The 16,521-nt window shown below is 39.4% G+C and overlaps 1 protein-coding gene across 1 annotated transcript in view; it reads right to left on the bottom strand.

Moving 5' to 3' along the window:
- Positions 1–16,521, bottom strand: part of LOC132257800 (dynein axonemal heavy chain 10) — a 37,055-nt gene that overhangs the window by 17,695 nt on the left and 2,839 nt on the right. Inside the window, exons 6-26 of the mRNA XM_059754834.1 lie at positions 15,784–15,877; positions 15,186–15,691; positions 14,898–15,025; positions 14,032–14,814; positions 13,648–13,954; positions 13,097–13,146; positions 12,492–12,956; positions 11,652–11,765; positions 10,280–11,109; positions 7,956–8,123; positions 7,470–7,593; positions 6,807–6,965; positions 6,577–6,729; positions 6,206–6,338; positions 5,879–5,964; positions 5,208–5,686; positions 4,553–4,633; positions 4,298–4,493; positions 2,872–3,156; positions 2,530–2,790; positions 361–1,023 (exon numbers count right to left, since the gene is read on the bottom strand). Of these exons, the coding sequence (XP_059610817.1) occupies positions 361–1,023; positions 2,530–2,790; positions 2,872–3,156; positions 4,298–4,493; positions 4,553–4,633; positions 5,208–5,686; positions 5,879–5,964; positions 6,206–6,338; positions 6,577–6,729; positions 6,807–6,965; positions 7,470–7,593; positions 7,956–8,123; positions 10,280–11,109; positions 11,652–11,765; positions 12,492–12,956; positions 13,097–13,146; positions 13,648–13,954; positions 14,032–14,814; positions 14,898–15,025; positions 15,186–15,691; positions 15,784–15,877 (6,065 nt within the window). The remainder of the gene's footprint in view (positions 1–360; positions 1,024–2,529; positions 2,791–2,871; positions 3,157–4,297; positions 4,494–4,552; positions 4,634–5,207; positions 5,687–5,878; positions 5,965–6,205; positions 6,339–6,576; positions 6,730–6,806; positions 6,966–7,469; positions 7,594–7,955; positions 8,124–10,279; positions 11,110–11,651; positions 11,766–12,491; positions 12,957–13,096; positions 13,147–13,647; positions 13,955–14,031; positions 14,815–14,897; positions 15,026–15,185; positions 15,692–15,783; positions 15,878–16,521) is intronic.

Here is a 16,521-nt window from a genome sequence, read left to right as displayed (position 1 = left end):
TCAGAAGCCACACACAAACACAAGCATATCATCAGGTTGATCTTAAAGAGGATTTTTGAAAGGATATCCTGGCCACTGTTAATTAAGATATTGAATTGTACTTATCATGTCTCATAGACTCGCATTACACAGAGATGAGGGAAAGTAGCAATAGGTTTATATGGGAATTGTGTTAAGAAGCACTTTGTGTGGTGGACTGAAGGGCTTGAGAATGGGCATGAATGTGTGCAATTTATCTCCCCAGTGTCAGTGAATGGGGTATGTTATTAATGTTTGCGGTGGTAGTAGATGTACAAATGATAGGAATGGAGTGTGGGGCATTTTGCATGAAGATAATAATGAAGATTGGGAGAAACTTACAATCATGTGAAAGGTCTTCATAACTAATGCACTTCTAATTGCTTGCAGTCGTGTGGACACTACGTTGAGCAGGGTGATGTCAATGCGATTGAATTCATCGAAGCAGCCCCACACGCCACACTGCACCAGTCCACACAGGATGGCCGTAAATGCTGGGTAATCGAGACCATGACCACAATTTGTTACGACACACAGCAGCGCCATCGTTTTCGCCAAATCCTTGATAATTTCCGTTTTGCCCGTGCCCGCTCCGCCCTCTAGGGCCACGCTCAAATTCAGGGTAAGAGCCTGTGTGATGGCCAAGTAAATCCGATCTGTCTGTGGAGTCATTACTAATCGCCCAGTCAAGCCAACGTACTCGTAGCCGTACATGAAGCGACCGCCGCACTGCACAATGACAATGTTGTCGAACTCTTTGAGCCAGTAGAAGCGCAATTGGCGCTCCCACCTAAACTCCTGGCTGTCGCACACGCCGTCCTGGACGAAGCCGTCAATGGTGTCACGCGCGTGAATATCAATTATCGTGAGTATTTTCAACTTCTGCCGCTCACACGGTGTCAATTCTCCACGAATCAGACCGACAATTGCCTCGAGTTGGGCACTCTGTGTCTCCAGGTACTCCTTCATGGCATCTCTATTTCCTCCCTCCATCTTGGCGAACACCTGCAATTGGGGTGGAAAGAGAAGAGAAAAACGAGGGTGAAGAAGTGACACAACACATTACACTCCTCCAAGTACGTGGAGAGGAATTGCATCTTTCGCACCATTTCTCGCCCTGACACCCACTCAGCCCTCCGCCTGTCCTTCGGCCGCACAGCACCTGAGTCGATTTTCATGTGCTTCAGGTGAAAAGAGCAGGGAAATCCTCTAGTCAAGTGTAAAGTTGTACTTTCGTGTCGTTCCGTAATCCACCGGATTAGGGAACAGTAATTTCTAATATTTCAACTTTTTGCCACCGCTGGGCATTGTGCGGGAAATTTAATTTGTGCACAGGAATAATCTACGATTCACGAAAACGAGAGGCTTTCGGGCACAAACAAAATTGCTTTCCACATTCCAGAGATTTGTCACCCACGAAAAGTTTTTCAGAGAAGTATTGAATTGTTTAATTTCAAAAAAACATAAGTAAGCACAGTGATTAGTAAGCAAGGAAAAATCACTCTAAATCTCTTATTTTTATGATGATGCCAAAAAATATTAAAACAATAGAATATTTTCTCCACAAATTGCCGCCAGAGGGCAGCAATTTAAACTTTACATGCATTTTAGACTTCTAATTGTATTTTATCCTAATTTTAGGTGTTCGAATCCAGCTTGTGGCAAATTTTCTGACTTTTTTGCTATTTGAATTATAAATTTGTAATAAATATGCTAAAAGTACCTATATAAATTTGATTAATTTTTTTTTTGAAAATCCTATCAAAAATATTCATTTTTTATTTTTTTGCCATTTTACTTGGAAAATAATCATTTTTGATTATTTTTATTCAAATTTTGATTATTAGAAATTAAAAATTAATATTTAAATATTTTATTGAGACCATTAGGATTCCTCAAACATCATCTAGAGTGACATCTAAGTATTTTATAATCCACAAACACGAGCGATAGTGAAGTTGTAATGCAGTTTTAATTTACTCTGAGAGATTATGTTGTTTCCTTTGTGGCAAATTGATAAACTGATGTCGCGCAACCTAATCGATATTTCAGATTATTCCAAATATTTGATGTAGGGCAAATGTCTAGCGCTTTGTCGCATCAATATGTGGCATAAATACAGAATCTTGTTTACAAAATGTGCAATCAAATTGGTGTTTTCCCTGTGATAGTCCCTGGGCTACCATCTCCGCCAATAGATTATATCTACTGTTATTGCATGCTTTTGGCAGTGACAGTGCTCATACATGGAATTTCACAGAATATCCCACAATACGATGAATTCATAATTTAGCCCAGCACCATTATCTAGATGCTGCCGGGGTGGCGAGGGAGTGAAAATGGTTGATGTTTCTGTTTTCAAGAGGCTGCCGAATTGATATTTTTCCACTGTGCGAGTGATTTATCATGGTGCAATGGGAAGAGAGAGAGAGAGAGAGTTTGGGGCTATTGATCTGGAGAGCATGAGTGCCAGAAAAAAAGGTTTACAACACTATGTGGGATGCGACTCACCTCTTCAACTTGTGCCGTCCACCAAATTTGATTGGCCACAACGACAACCATGGTGGGATAGGATTGGATCCAGGAGTGCCTGGAGCACTCTTTGTGGATGCCAAAGTCATAAATTGCCTTCTTCGATATGTAGCGATTTGACAATTGCATCTCACTTAGTATAATGTTCATCCACTCCTCGACACCACCACTGAGCGACACGGCATTGCGGAAGTTGAGCAGCTCACCGTTCTCGGCTATCATGCCCACCACAGACATTAGCTGCCGCCCCGACAGCCCCGTCGATTTGGCTGGCGGGGAGGATGTCAGGTGCTGCTGCTGCTGCTGGCTACCGGCTGATGCATCATCTGGGTGTGAGGTCTTCAGCGCCCTGACATTGTCGAACATTTTTATAATGTGGCGCTCAATGGTGAGCGGATCCTCTCGCGTTCGACCCAGAATCGATAGCAGTTCATCCGACGATATAAAATAGAATCGTGGGAATTTTTGTCGCTTTCGCTCCAAAAAGTCATCCAATGCCTTCTGACACTCTTCCATTCCCACGTTGAGCCTCTTAAATTTTTCCAGCCGATTTGGCATCATGCACACGGAAATCACTTTCGGCTCTTCGGCACAGTGTTGCATAATCTGATGAGATAATTTGCCAAATTTCACCATTAAATACATACACATAGCAATGAAAACTTCTCACGCAAACATTTTTTTTCACTGTCAGTGAATTTTTTAATACGTAGAGGTGTGTGTATAAATTTGTAAAATATTTCTCAATTATTGCTGCACTGCTTTACATGCGAAATCCTTTTCGAATTATAAAATAATGCAAAAAATAAATGTCTTTAGCATATTACACATTTTTCGGGTATTAAATAAACACTGGCAAATACCGGATCATGGATACAAAATAACATTCGAAACTCACTCAGCGTTTGATGCCCCAAAAAAAAAGGTGTTGGAAAAAGCTTTTTTATTTACCACTCATTGTGATTACTGGTTGAATAAAATTCACAGAGGAATATCATATGACCCTGCAACTATTTAATAAATAGCTTCCAACGAATTCAACTCATTCAGCGGCCCGAGGTATCATGTCAATTGAAACAGAGGATTTATATGCAGTAGCAATTCAAAGGGGATTTCTGTGAGATTTTCCCTAAAATACTCTAATGAATAAGCGTAGAATGAAATGTTTCGGATTGCTTTGAATTGCTATAGTGTGGCTTACTAAATTAATTTATCACTTTGCCTTGACCACGCGATCGTAGGATATTTTAATATATATTTTTTGAATTGTGTGTGTGTGATGTTAATTGACAAAATCACAAACACTTGGAGGTTTTCTCTCAATCTCCAATTTCAATCCGTCACGCACAAAAAAAAGGATAGATTTACACATTGGGTTTTTTATTTAACTCATTCAAATTCCCAGCCTGGAACAACCTTTGAAGTTTTTGAATGCACATAGACATCAGCAAGAGTTATTTTTTTCCAATTAATCCCCACGCGGAAGCGTAGAGCTTTCAGTGGGATTGATTTCTGAATTTGTATGATTGCATGTGGCTTTTTTTTATATGTATTTGTCCAGAGAAAAAAAATTGGCGTAGGCGTTTGTGCTGTGATTTTTGCATTGATATCTGCTAGTGAAATTTACACAGACTAAGCAAATCTACAGCGGGAGAATTTAATGCGTTCCAGGAACAGTGCAAATGCCATGTATCAACTGGGAAATGCAATACGAGGGAATTTACGAGATCGTGTGGCGAACACTTACCTCACGATAACTCCTATCAATGCCGTTGAATTGCTCCGCCTCACTGGGCAATTCATCACTAATATTGGTTCCAATGAAGATTCCCTCCAAATACAGCCACTTGCACTGGACATTAATCCACACATCGATTATTTCAGATACCAGAGACAATTTCTTCTCCCACTCCTTCACATCGTGCAGAAATGGACCGATAACGCTGAAAATATTTACTCCGGTAAGTGAAATATTTGACATGTTTGCAGCGGAAAAACTCACTGTGAGAATGACATTGATTGCAGCTTTACAAAGTTATCCTCGAGAGCTTGAATGATGTTGTCGATATTTCCGAGAATGAACCTGCAAAGGGAGGAAAAAAGCAGTGAAATCTTGCCACTTTCTGCAAAACACATAAGTAATATTCAACATGAAAAGATCTTAAATTAAAATTCAACTCAATTCCAATATTTGAGTGAAAATGAGCGTGTTACTTCAATATTTACAGTGTTACATGGCATTTTCTTCGAATGTGCTTTCATTTAGAGCTTTCTCCTTCGAACATTGAGAGTAATGAGAACCTATATAGGAATATTATTTGTTACAGCAAAATTGTGGGAAAATGAGGAGAATCATTGGTGATTGCCAATACAGTCGTGAATATTCAATTATGCCATTTAATTAAATTCCAAACTTAGTACAACTGTAGATGCAGCATAAAATTACAATTAAATGCGATGCGGGCAGACAGGAGAATTAAGCCTACCAGAAGACACACACTATATATGGGCCATGATCTCCCGATTTCAAAGCTTTCAACGCTAAAAGCCCCTCTGGTCATGCACAATGTTTAATTCAACCCCAAAATGGGAGTGGAAAATGTGTAGATTGCTGCATAATGTGATTTACAGTTTAGAGGAGAACAAAGTGATTTCACCCCCTCTTTGCGCCATCCTTGAAGTGCTCAATGACCGCGAAGGCCATGTTGTCCCATGTTGTCTCAATGATGAGCATCGCATTCTCGATAGAAAGTTCTTTAACTGCCATAGTTAGGATCTCGTGGACTGTCTCCCGATGCTTGTACAGCGCCATGGCGAAGATGCTCTCGAGGAGGACTTTCTCAACACACTCAGGGTCAAATATGCAATTTGTCTCAGTCATAAGATGCTCCCAGTGTCGGCGTCTTAGAGCGTCATTCTTGAGCGCCAACATTAGTGGTATGGACTGCTTGAAATGCTCCATCTTCCTCTGGAGCGTCTGTGCCACGGGAATTTCCTGTATCTCCTCTGGCCACATTCGGAACTCATGCATATAATTCTCCATGCCATTCGTCAAAGTGTTTGGATTCATGTGAATCCACATCGTCTTCGACCAATTCTCCTTTGCATTCCGCTGTTGACGATATAATTTGTAAATCTAAAAAAAAAACAAGGGGAGGGAATTTTAGCTAGAAGGGAAATATTAATGGTTTATTCAGGGAAATTTTTCCAACACACTGTGTGCATTTGTCATTTTGGTGACATTTTCAAATTTTATGTCTGTTTTCCGTGTGCACCAAATCGCTAAAACTTTGTGTGTTGGCGCAACTCAGGAAAAAGCTCAAATTACCATTCTCAAATTTTCAAAATCCTTCTTTGCATGTAAAAATTCTGTGTAGTCTGTTAGTGGCATATCGAAAAGTTTTTCCGCATTCACTGTAAAATATATTGGAAAAGTTATTAGACAATTAGTATGTACATATCTGATGAATAGGGGGATGCGAGAATGTGAGCAATTTACTATCGAATTTATCTGATGGGTAATCACGTAATCCACCACACTTGACCTTTTTCATGTTTACGAGCAACAAACAATATTTTGATAAAAAAAAAAGATCGAGGTTGAAATGAATTTTCCAAATGTAAATTATTAAAATTTATACAGTCAATAGTATACCTAAATCCAATCTCTGCGCCTCATATGTGTCAAAGAGTGAGTCAAATGTTTCCATCAAGTCGAGTCCCCGATTCATGTCGTCACCAACAGATCCTGGCCCCATGTCGTTAAACTTTTTAATGAATTCATCCAACTGCAATGTGTGGAGTGTTCTGTGAGTTAGATGGCATATACACACGAGTTGCTAACTATTAAAGGAACATTTTCCGAAAGGGGGTGGAGAGTTTTTGGATGAAATGACAAAAACATAATCTAAGATTATTCAAATCAACTCCACCGAAATTCCCTTATGCCACCCATTTTCTCTCCCCCCCCGCAAAATTCGCATATTGCCATTCTAGCACAAATAGTCTAATGACACTACGACTCACATTTAGCGTAAACGAACTAATTTCCACTGACGTTAGCGCTGCAAATTTCACTTTAACTGTTTCCAATGTTGCTGACCGATATAGCGATGATTTATACAGCTTCCTCCACCTCTTCTCCAGCTCATATGACATTAGCATATCCGTGAAGGAGAACTGGAAAAATGTGAGTCACAGATGCACAATCGTCTCCACTTTATAGATATATATATTTTCACATAAAGACAGCATACTTTAATACAGTGCTCCTCCAGAATGCTGAAGATCTCCTGCATCTCTTTCACTTGAATCTCAACCGTCAGCGTTGTTGACTGAATAACACTTATAGTCTGCATTACGGTCTTAAAATCCACCAAACCATTTATATTGCGATCCAAATCTCTCTTAAGTATCTGAAACATTTACAAGGATTTAATTCCCAACCACACACACTTTCTTTCACCCCCCCATCGATTTTTGACCTACTTTTGAGTGAAACACACTCTTTAAGGGTGATTTATTTAATTGTATATGTAGTATGTGCAAAACTAGCTAGTTTGCATTAATTAGTTGGTGTAAAGCAAATGTTAGAGAGTATATAAACATCGTCAGGAGCACAGTGGTTCTTATAATTGCCAGTGATTGAAACTTTGTGCTACAATTTAATTTTATTAAAAGCCATCGAATCGGGGGGAAAAAATGCAGAAAGTGCAGAAGAATCTCAAGCACTTTCATTGTTGATATATTGGAAGGAATTAAGAAATCTCTGAGTGTAAAATAAAAAGGTGATTTGGGATTTTAAACTGTTCAAAAATCTGCAATACGTTCTCTTGAATAGCTTGTGCAGAGAACTTAAATTGCACACTTAATAATTCAATAGAAGCAGGACTCTTTAGGGTGGAAATGAATTTACATACCTTAATTTGATTCCTCAGTTGGAACATGTTGTTCCGTGTACGTTCGGCCAAAATGTTGCCAAGTGTATTTTTCCATTCAATTGCATGACTCTTTATGCTCTCAATTAATGGACGAAGGTTGATCCTGTGAGAGAAAATTCCAATTTAATTATAAGTTCAATATGTTTTGTGCAAAATTTTCAAGCCAGTTGCGAACCTGGGCTAACATGTGGCCAAGAGAGATTGGTTTGATGAGGGTTTTAGGGGAAACTGGTTGTGCTGGTGATGCTCAAAGGCGAGGAAAATGGGTGACCAGGGAAAAGTTACAAATCAACCAATACACTCTTGCTCACTTCTCTCTCTGATTTAATGAAACTTTTCGGTTTAATTCATTCGCCCAAAATTTTCACGTTCCACACTCTGGCTGACACCCACTCTCTCTCTCTCTCTGGCATGAACTTTAATCAAGCCACAATTTGGAGAACAATATTCAGGGCAATATCTTACCTAATCGCTTTAACGTCGTAATAGGGTTTGTGCTTTCCAAGATCTGAGACGATTTGCATGTAGAAGAGGAATTTCTCATCTAATCGAATCAATGGCATTCCCTTGTTTAAAAACTTCTCACATATTGCCGCCTTATCGAACATCCACAAACTTTTATACTTCTTCCAACTTTGCTCCAGTATATTATATTCCAAATATTCCGCCAAGACATATGCAAAGAAGTGTTAGGAAAAAGAGAAGGAAGTCATTAAAGCACACCAAAATAATGCAATGCTGTGGAGAGAGAAAGAAGGCAAAAAATTCATATAACGCATATAATTCAATCCAAAGATTCAAAGCGTCGCATATGTTATTTTTCCGAAGAGTGCGCTTCTTTTATGGGTCAAACAAACTCCAGAGTATTCACAAGCATTATCATCACCATGAAACAGCCACACAAAAGAGGGGAAAAAAACGATTTTCCCCGTGAAGAGTTATGGATGAAAGTGCTTTTTGTGGAGTCCGGAAAAAAGCATTTTAATTTATGACACTTCAAATTATCACTCTCAGTGGATTTAATCCACTTCAATTTGTTGTAATTTATATATCAAACAGCACAGAAAAAAAGACTGGGAAAAGACCATTGAATATATTGAAATAAACGCACTATTTTCACCAAAAAAGTGCGGTATGCAAAATCCATTGCTCCATTTTTATGTGTTTAGAGTTTTAACTTTATTAAATACAAATATTGCAATTGTGGTAAACCTCGAAGCACACTTTTCTCATAATTATTTTTCATAAAATTCCTTTGAGTTATTTGATTCAACATTTTCACAGTCATACCACATTTCATAATAATTTACCGAGCAATTCATCAAATTGATGAGCTTTTATGGATGAAATGCATAAGTGAAATGTGATAATATGATAGAGATAACCTGTGAAAGAGATAAGTAAAACCGCATAGCAGGAAAATTGAAGTGATTTACCTCGTCATGATACCGCGTTTCGCGAAGCACTCAAATAATCCCCCAACATGAAGTACATCGTAATGGGATAAATCTAAAGTTACATTCTCTGTCGACAAGACGAATTATTCAATTTTATGCACAAAGCCGCAAGAGTGAACACGAGCGGGAAAAATGCAACACGAAATTCAGACATCGACGCAAAGTTCATTTGCATAATGCAATTTCCTAAGCACTAAATTTTTATCACTCGCCACCATAAATTCTTCAGTAAGACATTAAAGTAGGATGTTTCGTACAAGTCAAGAGCCCACAATGCTTAACACAGAGTTTTCCCGCAATCATCTGCGAATTTCAATGGATTTTCTGTGTTAAATTGAACAGGTGACGCTTCTTATTATCTTTATCTTTGGGCAAGGGGGAGATAATATGGTCAGAAGTGGTGTACAGCCCAGCAGAAGTACTTAAGAAGTGAAAGTGTTCAGAAATTTGCAATATTCCATTCTTGAGTGACTATTTGTCTGGATTCTTTGGTTTTTCTTTAATTTTAATGCAGAATCAATTAAAATAGTCAATTTCTAGGTTGTGTCACGAATCAAGTACAGATTTAGTGAATAATTCGCATTCTAGCACATCAATTCTTATACTCAAGTTGAAGAGATAGTAAATCATTGACAAAATTAAGCATTTATATGTAATAAAGGCTGCAAATTGTATTGAAGTGAAACATAACCTCAAAAAAGTCATTTGAACTCGGAAAATTTTTGTTCAAAAAATTTTCTAGACTATTTTGACTCTGAATGAGCAATTTAGAGTTCATTAGCAAATCATAAGAGATGATTTTGTGATTTAAAAAGCTTCCAAACTGAGTTTCTGAAGATCTCTTAGCTATATTTTGAGGTTATGGTCGGAAAAGATGCCCAATAAAGCGTTTAAAAATGGATTCTTGCAGAAATATCAGATGAAATCCTAAGAGTTTCATTATAATTTGGGAATCAATGTGGAAACAGTCTAGAAACTTCAAGTTCTAGAAGTGTTTGGCATACTATCTCCCCCTTGTCTTTGTGTTTACTGTGGCAAACTTTTCAAGTTTTCACACAATATATTGTGTATTATCACATCTATTTTTGACTACGCAAATCTCAAGCAAAGCTCCTAGCAGGAAGCAACTCTGCAGGGGAGGTAGTTTTATGTAAAACATTCATTTTGCAATCTGCCGCTGAAGCATTCAATTTTGCCGTAAACAACCTTCTTCCGACAACCAACCGCATGTCAATCATTCATGAATTTCCCATTCAACATCCGAGCGACTTCGCCTCGGACTTTGCAATTTACCTATTAGGGTCACACCTAGAGTGGAATCGCGAAACCTACCGTGTTAAGTACTTCTTGATGTCGGCAATCGACTGGGCGATTATGTTTTCGATCTGCTTGATGGCACTGGCAATGGTGGGATTCTGAATGATGTCCTCGAAGAAGGACACACTGGGCTCCGTGTCTCGCGGCGCATCGTCCGCGAGATCCTCCGCCGCGATGGGCTCTGGGCGCACGGGCACGGGACAGGGTATGCAGGTGCCCTGCATCCATCGCGTGAAAGTCCGCGTGCGACTGAGGAAGTCGTTGGCCGAGTGCAGGACGATGTTGTAGATCTCCTTGGCGGTGGGACGAAGCATTATTTCCGTTATTGATAGTGTGGCGTCGACTTGAAAAATGGGCTTATCTCGGAGCACCCCCACAAATTGATTGAGGTTATTCTGGGTGAACTTAACAAGAGCACGAAATATCTCACGCTGCCAGTGCTCATAGTATTCGCACATTTTCTCCGAGTCACCTGTGTAGGTGCCGAGCACCAGGGACTCCAGCTTTATCAATTGTGGCCCAATTGATTCATACTGGCGCTGGAGTACATTCATTTTTTCATTGCGTCGATTATTGAGCTCACGAAAGTACTCGTGACAGGGCAAAATTGAATTTGGCTCCACAATCGTTACACGTGAGTCACGTTTTGATGATTTACGGGTGGTAAACTCCTTGCTGTGCTTCCGTAATGAGCTCTTTCGTGCCTCCTGTCCCGCCTCACCACGTCCAAATATCTCATTTCCCAAGATCATAAGGGAGAAACCCTCAATTCGCGACACCCGCTCCTTCACATCATTGGCTATGTATTCGATTTGCAATACCACGGCCGATAAGTGCTTTAGAAGCTGTCACGAGACGGCAAAATACAGAAAAAGAGAGAGAAACACATTATGAGAAAATACTTAACCTATAGTTTATGGATGAGCTGCTTTCTGAGGGTCAATTCGCAATAATAATAGCAAATTAAGGGCTGAAAATTTAGGTTAGGATATTCGAAAAAAAATATGATCAAATTGGTAATGACAAACATAATTAAGGAGGTCAAATATTACACTATTTTCTGGCATCAAGCCGTGATTGGGCATTAGGAGAAAATTACTTGTACGTCGTTAAACCACGAATAAATTGCCTAGAAAACTTGCAAATGCTTTTTATGATTAACTCAACATGACTCGTGCAGTCTTCACTCCATTTGCACCATTGCTAAAATTGATCCTTCAGATCGCAGAGGTGAAATGCTTGCAGAGGGGAAAAAAATGCACTGAGAGGAATCTTGCCACTTTCTACTTTACATTGCACATCACAGTGAAATTGAGTGATACTACACTAATCCTACTTCATGTGAAAGCTGAGAAAACCCATCATCTTCCTCACTTTCCCGTCTTACCATTTTACATCGCGCACAATAAGTAGTAATATTAAATGCCTGCCACGTATATCTGCCAAGTCCAGCTTGAATAATTGATTCTATTTCATGGAGGAGATCCTTCAGGAAGAAGATCTGCGAAATAAAATGGTAATTTTAATACATCACTTTATCATTCAATTCCACTCTCATTTCTTGCATCATCTCTCTTCTTGACTACATGAACTACTAATAAAGTATCACGCAGTGTTCCGCTCTGCAATCTTACACGATATTAGACTTTTCGCGAGAATTTTCACATGATTCCTCCTTGGGGGCCTCTCACTCACATCGAAGTGGTTTCCCACTCCGTGGAGAGAAGGAGAACAGCACAAGAATTGATGTGGTCTCAGGGGTGCGAAAATGTGACGATATCTTCTCGATTTTACAAATGTTAGTCGTTTTTTTTTCTCGAATGTCCTGAATATAAATGCACAGGTATGAGAATTTATTTGCATTATTTAACAAATTTATACCACGATGTGCATAATTATGTAACTTCAAATGAATTTTTTTATGCATTTTGTGTGGAGAAAAAATGGCTAAAAATTCATTTCCAATTGAGCTTTTTTAATTAAAACTTCTTCTGTAACCACAAACTGTCTATCAATATATTTTTGCAGACTGGAGTATAAATTGGACTGGCGCGGATGTATTGTAGGAACTCAAAAATCCTTTGTGCAATTTCTCGTCAAAAGCAGTGAAATGAATACTTGTGCACGGTATGGAATTTCATGGATAGAGAAACTAAAATAACTTCTCGAGAAATGGAATATTTTTTTCTCAGACCCGCTGGCTGGAGTGAGAGAAAGTTGGTCTTACCTCAGCAATTGAGAGCTTCTCGATGATTTCATTGTAGCGCCTGATAATACCTCCAACGGCAATCAGATCGAGATAGAGGGTGTCTTTTCTCATAATTGCCATTCGTATTACGGGCTTCATTTTATAGTCCAAATATTCAAATTGATGCCCTTCGGCAATAACGTTGAAAATGTCATGTGAAAAATTCACTGAGAATTTCACATTAAATTTTACGAGAATCTCATTCCCAATTACTTCTGTCCATGTTGGAATTTTCACTTGATTCGTCGCTGTTATTAGGAATTTCGCCTCCTTCACTTGCGGATGGTTTCTTGCATCTTTATACGCTCCCCTAATGTATTCATTGGCTTTCAGCAAATCCAAATTTGACGCTTCGGGACGACAGAAAAGCCATTTCAGCGTATTTGCCGTCGAGATGAACTTTCGAATGGCCTTTGACTTTGTATTAATCACTCGTCGTTTTTTCTACACACACACACATACACATATAAATATATAGAAAAGGTGAGAAATTGTCGAGAGAGAGAGAGAGTGAAAATCTTCTTGAATTGCACCTTGAGATCGGAGAAAAGTCATTAAATTGGAAATCTAGTGGAGGAACTTACCAAAGAGTACGTCTGCCTCTCTTCGGTCTTATTGATTGATTTCTGCACAACTGCAGAGAAAGAAGAAAACGTGGATTATATGTGAAATGGCGCTATTTTGGCAAATTGCTAATCATGTCGCGTGCAAGCAAAGTTCACACAGAATTCAGCCAGTGAAATAACATGTGCAGAGTTACTTGAAATACTCTGAGAAATCCAAATAATAAGCAGGTGAGTTGTTGAGAGTTCCATGGAATATCCTGTTTATCATTCACACTGCACAAGGAATCATCGTACATAGTGTCTGGCAATACTTTCACGTTTCATTTGTAAAGTTACTGGGAAACGGGATGTTATTCAGAGAGAGAGAGCATCAAGAGCAACTTGATAGAATAATATTCATGCATTGAGAGATAGATTCTTGAGACTTCAGCTCTCAAATAATCCTTGAAGGAAATCATATTCACTTTGCTCAATCAATTTCAAATGAGCTTATAAATTGAGTTTTCAATGGGAACAATAAGTCAGGTGGCTTTTGGGAGACTTGAGTGAATACAACTGTAGTTACTCACAGTGGGATGAATCTATAAATTCCAGCCTGAGTATATTTCCCTGCAGAATCCTATTGACAGTGTACACAGCCTTTTGTTCGAACTGACTGAAGAATTGCTTCTCGTAGTTCAGCATTTTCTGTGTTAGCTCAAAGTATTGCGTCATTGCGATTTGACTTAAGTATGTCTTCGCCACTTTCGGATCCGCCTCAATCAATTGGAACGCCACCACGGACTTTCGCAAGTGTTGATACAACAATCTCTCCCAGATGATTGTGCCGGCACAGTGGGGCTGCTCCCGCAGAAGGGGTGGACTGGATATATTCTTCTGCAAATTGAAAGTACACACAGACTCACACTCTAAACTGGGTCACGAGGCAGAGTTTCTGGCGCTGCGATTCTCACCAAAAATTCATTTTCGACAAGAGTGATTTCCGTGACGAATTTCTTCAGCACATTCTCGTACTTTCTCTGCATATGTTCAATGAATATTCGTCGTGTTTTTACAGTTGGCAAGTCGGCAATCAACTCCAGACCATATTCTGCCGAACGCAGTGAATCTATGCAGTTGTCCAGGACGAATTTGCCCTGTGTTTCACACATTTGAATCTTCCTCCTGAACAGATCCAGTGTTGCCATCCAGTTCTCAAGATTTCCACTGCGAAAGACGTCGTAATCGATCTGAACTATCAAATCAATCAAGCTGTACACTCGCTTCATGATATTGTCCACCTCTTCGGGGTCTGTGATAATCGACTTGAGGCGTGCATTGAACATATTCTCGAATTCAATAAATATTTCAGATATCTCGGCAATGTCTTGACTGATGTGTGCTATGTGATCAACGTCCTGGAACAGGAGATTCCTGTCAAACTCCCACCGAGAGCTGATGTTAGACACTTCAATGAAAGTCCTCGTGTCAATGTAGGCCTTCTTCCACGCGTTGAGAAGTGTGGCCGACTCTGTGGCTCGATTATTGATGGAAATGGCATTATTTTCGAATAATCGCTTCAGTGTCATGAGATCTTTGATCTTCTCAGTGAACACAAAAGAGATTTTCTGCAGAAGTATCAGCATATTGTCATCCCTGCCAAAGTAGCTGGACATTGTCCAGATGTGACGAAGAGCGAGCATCAAATTCGGTAAAAGTGTGTGGATGAGTTGAAAATTTTCACTCATTTTTATGGTCTGAAAATAATTTATTAGGGAAATATTAAGTATGAATACTGCGTAAATTCTCTGTGATTGTGAAAATGCTAACAAAGACTCACCATGAGATACTTCTGAAGCGTGCTGAGGTATTCAGAATTCTCCCTCGCCAATAAATATGCAGATTTAAGAGACTCCAAGCATGGTGACCACAGGTTCTCGATGTCCGATTTGAATTCATTGAGCTTGGCTGTTGAGCATGAAAATGACACATTTCAGTTGAGCCTCAGTGGCTCGACAAAATTAATGCAAAATACCCAATGAAGGGCAATTTGCAGTGAATTGGCAAGGAAAAAAGGGGGTGAAATTGTGAGTGAGAAAAGAAGTGAGTATGAAATTGGAATTCTCACCAAGAACAGAGGCAACAAAAGTGTGATTGAGTTGCTCGAGGAGATTGTTGAATTCCTTTTCTCTCTCGCGCCACAAATCGTACTCGGCAATTGGACTAAAAGTATCTGGCTCCCTCTCGCTGTACATCTTTATAAACTTGTTGGTATATCTCATCCAGCCATTGACAACATCCTCCAGCTGCAGCTGGGTGTAATTGTCCAAATTGCAATTTTCCGGATCGATGGCAATTTTTATTTTGTCCTCATCGAACGTTATATACTCCTGCCCCGCCTGATTATACGCTGTCGGGATGGTGAAGTGGGAGGTGACACACGAGATTGTCCACTCCAGTTGTTTGTCCATAATCTCAATGCTATTCAGGAGCATCTTGCGAACAAGTGGCTCCGCACTCTCCTCCCTCTTTGGGCGCTTGGACTCTGGGGCGAATGTCTCTGGCATCACCTGCGGAGTCAGGGATAATTTCCTCGTCGACTCCAAGTGGCTGTCATCACCGCTGGCGGAGAATCTTTTTGTGTGGAAGGAATTCATATGATAAGAAAATTGTCTGTGCGCCTCATTCCAGCGGTGGAAAGGTGAAAATTGTGCAATTAACCTCACCCCGCTCGCTTTGCCGAGATTGCAACATTCCAGTACTCCGACGGTCTCGTCAGGTCCAATTTGTCCTCGCGCTCCTCCTCCTCGCCGACGCCGTCTAACCAAATACAATTGCGGCTGTTAATGATTTTTGAATGGCCGCCTCTTAGGCTGATAAATTGAGCACATAAAATTAAATTTCACGAATAGTCGTCATGCTTAATCATGCTTTTACGCTCGCGGGGCAAGAAAGGTTGTTAAATTCATTGACGTTTTAATGAAATTTCCTATTTTGTCGTCTACAAAGAAATCCGCAGAAGAGAATTTTCTCAACTCTGCGCCTCAATACAACTTCAATTCTCATTATTTCAAATATGATTTAAACTAAATACCTTGTGAGAAATATGAAATATATTTTTCTCTTATTGCGCAAGAATAAAAATCCAGGGGAAAATATTCAATCAATCTGTTTGCTATCTAATAATTTGACAAATTTCGTGCTCTATCTTCTTAATGGCTTGAGTGAGTATTTTGTTGTCTCTTCCTTGAATAAATGCCAATCATTTGAATAATAAAACACTCCCAGATGTGCAAACTTGAGTGCATCGGTAAATAAGAGGCTTTGAGAAGCCTGAGGAAGAGTTATCGCATCAAGATTTATGTCATTCCCTGAAATATGCATTCAATATTCATGAAATTCACGTCAATCTCTACGCTTCCGAATCCCAGATATATAACATATTTTTTCTAGGAAATTCAAGA

Source organism: Phlebotomus argentipes, unplaced genomic scaffold, assembly GCF_947086385.1.
Source record: "Phlebotomus argentipes unplaced genomic scaffold, Phlebotomus argentipes genome assembly scaffold_4, whole genome shotgun sequence".
Classification (NCBI taxonomy): Eukaryota; Metazoa; Arthropoda; class Insecta; order Diptera; family Psychodidae; genus Phlebotomus; species Phlebotomus argentipes.
This window is presented reverse-complemented; position numbering and strand designations above follow the sequence as displayed.